The sequence below is a fragment of the Vigna radiata genome, chromosome 4 (genome assembly GCF_000741045.1).
Source record: "Vigna radiata var. radiata cultivar VC1973A chromosome 4, Vradiata_ver6, whole genome shotgun sequence".
Classification (NCBI taxonomy): Eukaryota; Viridiplantae; Streptophyta; class Magnoliopsida; order Fabales; family Fabaceae; genus Vigna; species Vigna radiata.
Window position 1 is genome coordinate 5469460 of NC_028354.1, and position 9041 is coordinate 5478500.

Genomic DNA, 9041 nt, shown 5'->3' on the forward strand with positions numbered 1-9041 from the left:
GATAAAAACAAAAAGAGACAACCTAAAAATGAATGAATAAATATCTAGGAATACGTGGATATTGAGAAAATAATTAAGTATATGATTGAGAGAAGTGGTGTGCTTGAATCTTAACACCTTGCAACCCCACCACACCCACCAAAATGGCTGGCATGGAAAGTGGACACGTGATGCCATGTTGGTCGATGCTGGACGATGTACTTCACCACCACAAATTACCATCAATAATCGAAAAAAGGAAATAATTTCCCTGTAAAGTAGATGGAAATGGAGATTTGACGTTTCCCTAATTCCTTCTTTGACGTGGTTGGCTACTCATAATTAGTGACAAGAAGCGATTGAAGTAGTCCTGACCATCAAATTCATAAGGCCATAATTTAATCAGTTGGTAGCTGTGTCCTAATCATTCTGTGAGTTCAAGAAACAGAAATGCATGTCGTGGAAAGAAAAGTAGTAGTCATAGATACTTCCATATTTTCTTTTCTTCTTATAGCTAGAATTTAGAGATCGCAGCTAAATCTGTTAGCTATCATTCATTCCACTTCCAAACTCATTTTGTATTTACAAATTGTTTGGTCGGTCTCTCGAGAACACCCTCTGCTCACATGCAGATAAATAAATTAACAGATGAAAAACAAGAAAGTTTATGTATGTACTTGAAAATTTTAAGTGTGACTTCAAATTTCACATCGATAAAAGAGTTAAACATAAAGATAACCTATTATTAAAATTTTGAATTTGAGTAATATCAATTCTTTAAATATGTAAATATATAAATTGGACTTATATTTTATTTGTTTCTTTATATTAATACCAGTATAAAAGTTTACTATAAAAAGTAATTTTTGCAATGACAAGGTTGGTAGAATCATCTTATCAGGTTGGTCCCATTTAGGTGAGTGTGAGACTACTGCTACATATGTATATGTCCATTATTATGTGTTACTTTGCGTGATGTCATGTTCATGCTGTTATGCAAAGATAGATTTGTGAAGATTAGGAGTTGGTTTGCGTTGATTTAAGGGTGAGTGAAAACCTGGATTTGAGGAAGGAGAGTGATACTTAGACAATATTTTTTTTTACAACATTTGAACATTTATACTTGTCATTCTGTGGTTGGTTCATAGTGGTGTTTATGATTATTATTATTGTGGAGTAATTTTGGACCAATCATCCTCAAATTCACTCAAATCATCTCTCCCAAATCACCTCAAAAGAACAAAAACTTAAGGTTAAGAGGTTCTCCTCCTTGGCATAGCAATAATTGCTTTTACGACTTACATTGACAAGACTAGGATATTTTAATAATTTTTTTTAATAATTTTTTTTATAACAAAATTATATGTCACTGTTTTATTGGTTTGTATATTTGAAATAGATCAATTACAAGCTATCACATAAACTGTTGTAAAAAAGTTATCAAAACAGATTTTTAAAAATATATCTTTAGATATAATTATTTTTTAAAGTTTTTAAATGCATTTTTTTCTTCAACAAAGCATATATAATTCTAGGAAAAAGTCTCTTTAACAACCCTTTTTTGACAACTTTTTTACAACGCTTACGTGGCAGCTTATGATTGGTCCGTTTCAAATATTTTTTTAAAATAAATTGAAACAGACGAATGAAATGGTGACACGTGTCCCATTGTCAAAAAGTTGTCAAAAAGTGTTGTTAAAATATCATTGTGCATAATTCTAATATTCCGTACACACTTTTAACACTCAAAGCAATTATGTTACTTACCAACTTCTACATGAAACAATATGAACTACAAGCGACATGTTCAAATCCAGTTCAATCGAAAACTAGTATGCACCATTCAATTCATACTTCACTGAATTCTAATGCAAAAGAATCTCAACATCATTATATAACACTCATTACATTAACTAAAGTAAATTTAATATATATGATTTGATTAAATTCGTTTGAAGTAACTCTTGTATGAGAAAAAACTATTTCCAGAACTTAAAGATACGTTCAAGAAACTTGACATTAATTATGAAAATTTAATATATATATATATATATATATATATATATATATATATATATATATATATATATATATATATATATATATATATATATATATATACACACTTAGATATATGAGTATTTATATTCAAAAAATGGAAGCTTGAAATATTAAACCAAACACTTATCAATACATTTGTGGGTGTTAAGGTTAATTTCTTTCTTTAAAAAGTTAATTCTAAAACATTTTTAAAATATATATGTGATAAAATATGTAATATATTATGTTTATAACTTTTTTTCCCTCTCAATGAGTCATGTAATATTTTTAAAACATTTACCTAACTGTTTTTTTTATAATTTTATATAATGTTAGTTCCATATTATGCAATATAAGTAATGTCTTTAAATGCTAAAATTAGTTGTTATATTATACCAATCATCATACACACTAAAGTTACATTTCATTATTATTTTACAACGAAAAAAATTCCACTAATGAATAAGTTCATGAGCATATTAAATTATTAGTTTACAAAAATATTATTTTTGTGTTTGTGCTTTAACAATTAAGTTACTTTTTCTAAAAAGAAATAGACAGGCTATTTGATTTTATTCAATAAACCTCAGTAGATGAAACTAATATATAGGGGGGGAAATAATGATAAAGAACTTAACCCATATACAACTAAAGAAAAATTGTATTGGCCAATATAATGCAATTGTCAACTAAACATGCATTAAAATCGCATTCAACTTCGGTTCTTACCATAACAAATTTCACTTAGAAGCACTAATTAAGAGAAAATAGTAAGAATGATGCCTTGTTTATGTTTCTATGATCCGAACAATTCTGAGATTGAAAGTCCTTCCCTCAACCACCTACAATCTGAAAGGAAATTGAAAATCTCATACTAACAAAACTATGTGCTCTTCTTCCCATCAACGCATGCTCCAGACAAGCTCCAAAAGCATCCTCACCTGGTTGATCTCAATCACCATTGTTCTCTACACCCTTTATTCTTCCAACATCATCCTTTTCCACAATGATCAAGATGACTGCACCACTCCCACCACCAAAGAAAACTTTCAGATAAATACTCACAACGATAATTCCTCAGAAACCATGGATACCGATGAAGGCGATGAAAAGAAAAAACCATTAGTAGATAAACTACCAAGACCAAGAGAGGTTAATGATGGTGATGATGATGATGGTGGTGGTGGTGGTGGTGAAGTTGAAGCTGATCAAGTTGAAGCTCGTACAGAAGAAACAAAGAAAGAAGAGGATTATGGAAATAATTATCCCGTGGTAGTTAGATTAACTCCCAAACAAATGTCTGAGAGACAAGACACCGAGGTTAAACACATCGTTTTTGGGATAGCTGGTTCATCAAATTTATGGCACATCAGAAAAGAGTACATTAAGATATGGTGGAGGCCTAACAAAACAAGAGGAGTAGTGTGGCTGGATCAGAAAGTGAAAACTCAAAAAAATGAGGGCTTACCTAACATTCATATCTCTGGGGACACTTCAAAGTTTAGGTATACAAATCGTCAAGGACAAAGATCAGCTTTAAGGATATCAAGGGTGGTGACAGAAACATTGAAACTTGGGATGAAGGATGTGAGATGGTTCGTGATGGGGGATGATGACACCGTGTTTATGGTTGATAATGTCGTTAGAATTCTTTCTAAATACAACCATAAGCACTTTTATTATATCGGAAGCTCATCTGAAAGCCATGTTCAGAACATGCATTTCTCATATGCCATGGCATATGGTGGTGGAGGATTCGCTATAAGCTACCCACTTGCCCAGGAACTGGCAAAGATGCAAGATCGTTGCATTCAACGATACCCTGCTTTGTATGGTAGTGATGATAGAATTCAAGCTTGCATGGCTGAACTAGGTGTGCCTCTAACAAAGGAAGCTGGCTTTCATCAGGTAACAAATCATATTGACACATTATTTTAACAAACCTTAACTTGGAAACTGATAATTTTATCGAGTTGATCATATTACTATGATCATGGAATAAAATAATATAGTGTTTCTTTGATTATTACTATGATTTATATCATTTTGGTTGTGCAGTATGATGTTTATGGGGACCTGTTAGGGCTTTTAGGGGCACATCCAGTGGCACCACTTGTATCACTACACCACCTTGATGTAGTGCAACCAATATTCCCAAGGATGACAAGAGTATCAGCCTTAAAACACCTGATGAGATCGGTGAATGAGGATTCAGGCAGCATAATGCAACAATCAATATGTTATGACAGACATAATTATTGGTCAATATCTGTTTCATGGGGGTATGTGGTTCAAATCCTAAGGGGAGTATTGTCCCCTAGAGAAATGGAGATGCCATCGAGAACCTTTCTGAACTGGTATAGAAGAGCTGATTATACTGCATATGCTTTCAACACAAGGCCTGTTGCCAGACACCCTTGTCAGAAACCCTTTGTTTACTACATGAGCAACACTCATTTCGATTCCACCACAAAACAAGTTATTGGTGTTTATAATCATGACAAATCCAAACCCCCTTTCTGCCGATGGAGAATGAATTCACCAGAGAAAATAACCTCTGTTGTAGTAACCAAAAAACCAGATCCCTTACGCTGGAAAAAGGTACACATTTTCATAAATTTATATGGAAAATGATATTTTAACACCATTTTTTTGAATCATTTTGACACTGCACCTGTGTCAAAATGTGATTGAACGATTTCAAATTAAAAAAGTTGAGACAGGGTTATATTTGGAAGAGAAAAATCAAAGTTTGTTTTTTTAATTTGAAATCCTCCGTTTTAACATGTATGCAGTGTCAAAATGGTATAAAAAAATATGTTAAAATATCATTTTCTAATTTATATATAATTTTATTCTTGCACAGTATCAAATGAAATCTTAAAAGATCAAGCTTAAAATAAAAAGATAAGAAACCAAATTTGTATTATTATAATAACTAAGATTTCCTTGTTTTGTAGTCACCAAGAAGGGATTGTTGTAGAATATTATCGCCACAGAAGAAAGCAACGACTCTATACTTATGGGTGGGAAGTTGTCAAGAGGGCGAAGTCACTGAATTGTAGCATGTGAACCCTCACATTCTTTTCTCTTTTCTCATTCTTATTTTTAATACACTTTAATAGGTACACAAAAATAAATAAGTATAGAAGAAGATGATTAAACCTTAAAACATGTTTTTGATTTTTAGTCTTTAGTTACACCAACTACCCAATTAACACTATCAAACTGATTTATTTTACACAACTTTTGTCATCTTATGCATTAATTGTTTTATTTATTTTTCTATATGTACATTATTATATGAAACATTTTAGCACTTGTAGCTAAATGTAATATAGCATGTTCAGTATTCTTTTCAAATGTTATTATAACTCTTCAATTTAAAATTGTTTGTATATTTACTTTTTACTTACATTGTAGTTATAAAAAATATTTAAATGTTAACGTAAAATAGAATAACATGATATTTTATATTGTCTGTTAAAAAACAAAAAAATGAGCTTAATTATTTAAATCAAATAAGGGTAAACATCATACTTTTGGATATAAAAATTCAAATTACATTCTAACTTATCAATATAGAATAGGAGCATAAAATATCAAAACGCAATACCATGAAAAAAATATAAATTGTTTATTAAATTAGAAGGTATTTACCTTTATAATCTCACCAAATTTATAAATACTTCAATTCAGATTTTAAACATCCATCGTTGAAATTTCATATAATTCAAATTTCACACATATGTATATTTAAAAGTCCATTCAACCAAAAAAAAAAATACTATGAATAATCCAAATTAATCTTTTAACCAATATATTGACCTATTTAAATATAAACTTATAACGCGTACTAACATAAAGTTTTTGGCACAATAAATGACATGTTAAAGTGAAACTAAAGTGGTAAAATTTGTAATATCCTAATTATATTCTTATTGATCATTAAAATCAATTAAATAGACATTAAATTTAAAAGATGACAACATGAGTACAAAATTTTATCTGCAACAAAAAAAAAAAAAAGTATTCGTTACTCGATATTCTTTTAAAACTATACGTGAGTATTTTAAGTATATGTAGATAATATATTTTATAAATTTTAAAAATAAAATTTAAATAAAATTATAAAAAAATAAAAAATGTAATATAAATTAAAATAAATATAAATCAAAATTAATTTTAGTTAAATTTAATTTAATAAAATATAAATTAATTTTAATTAAATTTAATTTAATAAAATATAAAGTAAATTTAATTAAATTTAATTTAATAAAATATAAAGTAAATTTTAATTTAAATTTTAATTTTTTATAAATAATAAATATCTGTAAGTACATGTAATTTTAAAATATCTAACTGTTAATAAATATATATTAAAATTTTTAACTGTTTATAAATATGTATTAAAATATTCTGAAACACACTTATCGAAAATTGTAAAAGAACAAAAATAAAATACCCAAAATATATATATATATATATATATATATATATATATATATATATATATACAAAAATTAGCAAAGAATACAAAAAATAACTCAAAAGAAATAAATGTACAAAAATCCTGAAATCCTCGTGAGGTACTCAGATCTATTAGATTCGGACGGACCCAGTTTATTTGCTGAACCCTAATACATGTACAGACACATATAACATACAAATAAACACAAAAACAAAATAGACACAGAAACAGATACACTTTAGTTAATGTGTTCCATTAACCTTTACAACATAAAAAAAAAAAAACAAAGTTAATATATCAAATTTATCACATTCACATATTTTTACATTTTCAAAACATACAATTCCAATAATTCCCATCAAAATATATATTATCATAACCAAGCTACACCTAGACAATTCAGATCTTCTCCCTAATGTGCTATCACAACTAAGGGTGCTTATGGATTGAATTTTTTCCGATATCAATTCTAGATCTAATAAAATAGATTTATCTATAATCCACATCCATTTTACCTCCATCAACAAGATTTTGATTTATATAATCTAATTTAAATTAGATTAAATTCACTCTTTAGATTGGATTAAATATAATGAGATTGAATTATATTTTACTATTAATATTTACTTATATATTAGATATAGGTCACGCTAAATCTACTTGATCTAAACCTAAACTGAATCATGTTTACTTGAGTTTGGTTGTTCAGTCAGTTTAACTTGGATCTAAATCGTCTCACCTTAACATCGATCAAAACTAACTTGAGTAAGCTGAGATCCAAACCAACTTGACTTTACCTAAGCTTTGTCAAATTGGCTCCTCATGGACTTAGACTAACCAAGCTCCACCTTTGCTAGACTGACTCAGCTTGACTCAAGATAACTCAACTAGACCTTGGTTCTAAGATGACATGGCTCGACAAGTTAGCCTAGGACAACTCACATTGTTCTTTGGTATGGATCGACTTAACATGATATTCAATTGAAGTTAACTCAACTTGACCTTCAATTTCAACTAACTCGATTTGATTCTTCAGTTTAGACCTACTTGGCTTGACTTTCGATCGAAACTAACTCGGCTTGACCTTTGAACCAGCCCAACTTGACTTGACTATTAAGCTTGAGACAATTTAGCTTAACCTTCAATCTTGACTCAATCTTTGGATTGTGTTTACTCAGGTCAACCTTCACCAGGAGCCAACTCGACTTTACCTACAATCAAGGTCAACCTAGCTTGATTCTTTGACCTGAGTTAAATCATTTAGACCTTTTATACTGGGCTAACTTGGTTTGATTCTTTGGTTTGGGTTGACTCTACTTAACCTTATTGACTCGTCTCAACCTTTGTCTCAATTCTTTAACCTAAGTTAACTCATCTAGACCTTCATATTTAGCGAACTTAACTCGATTATTCGACTTAGACCAACTCGAACCAAGTTAACCCGACTCAACTTACGATTGATGACTTGGCTCGACTTTCAACCAAGGTCAACTCACCTCAATTATTTGACTTCGACCAACTCAATTTGATTTTTTGGTTTCAGTTGACATGGCTTGAGCTTTCAACTTAGGCCAACTTAGTTCGACCTTTTATCCTAGTTGTCTCATCTCAATCTTCAACTCACACAAACTCGTCTTATCTAGATTAATTTGGTTTTATCTTTATCTTGAATCAACTTGATTCAACCATCAATCTGAACTAATTTTATTTGATCTTAGACTTGGTTGAGTTAACTCAACTTAAAAGCATATTGATTTTGAATTTTCAAAATTTAGAAAATAATTTAATCTACATCCAACCCAAATCTAGTTAAATAGATTGGATTTAAAATCCAAAAATTTAAATTTAAATTTGAAATAAATCTATTTAAATAGACTTAAAATAATATAAATTTGGATTATTTGGATTTTGTTTTTCATCCTTAATCACAATCAAATTAATTTCCTTTAATGAACCAATATACTATATACTATAGTTAGAATTTGGTACACCTAAAAGTGGGGCAACATCACACATACCCCCAAAACTGAAAACTATTAAAATTATGCAGGTAACTCTTTAAAAATATCTTTATTTTTAAATCTTTAAATTTTAATTTAAAAGTAACTAATATGCTTTTGAATTTGACTTCATGGTACCTTGGCTTAGCTAATGCTCAAATGCTAAACTAGAAATGATTTTTGTTTCCTGCATGCTCATGCTTCCATTTCCAATAAAGCATGTGAAAGTCTAATATCAGAAAAACAGTGTCATACATCAGGGTCTAATATTAGAATTTTCTGTAATTGCATTGTTTTGTAATTTAATGGCATAGCATACATAACAATGACCTCTAATTCCTTCTAATTAAAAAATTAACAATGAGTGAACAACAAATTTGCAGCAGTAAAATTTCTTTTGAAAGGAAAGAAAAAAAAAATAGAAAGCATTGACGGGAGTAATAAAAGAGCCTAACTATAGTCTAACCATATGTTGAGGCTGCCCATTGCAATGATAGTAGCTTGCATCTATAAAAGCATAAGATATAGAGTATGCAGATAATAATGGCCAA

The 9041-nt window shown here is 29.4% G+C and overlaps 1 protein-coding gene across 1 annotated transcript; it reads left to right on the top strand.

Moving 5' to 3' along the window:
- Positions 1 to 3147: 3147 nt before the first annotated feature.
- On the top strand, positions 3148 to 5214 carry LOC106758281. The gene is made up of 3 exons (XM_014641219.2): positions 3148 to 3927; positions 4078 to 4620; positions 4980 to 5214. The coding sequence occupies exons 1-3, from the start codon at positions 3316 to 3318 to the stop codon at positions 5082 to 5084; spliced, it is 1260 nt and encodes a 419-aa protein (XP_014496705.2). The 5' UTR covers positions 3148 to 3315; the 3' UTR covers positions 5085 to 5214.
- Positions 5215 to 9041: the final 3827 nt, after the last annotated feature.

Excerpts from the sequence above, each read along its gene's own strand:
- LOC106758281 (XM_014641219.2), top strand. The coding sequence starts at position 3,316 with ATGTCTGAGAGACAAGACACCGAGGTTAAACACATCGTTTTTGGGATA. Across the intron at positions 3,928-4,077 it reads AGGAAGCTGGCTTTCATCAG|TATGATGTTTATGGGGACCT; the intron begins GTAACAAATCAT and ends TTGGTTGTGCAG. Across the intron at positions 4,621-4,979 it reads ATCCCTTACGCTGGAAAAAG|TCACCAAGAAGGGATTGTTG; the intron begins GTACACATTTTC and ends CTTGTTTTGTAG.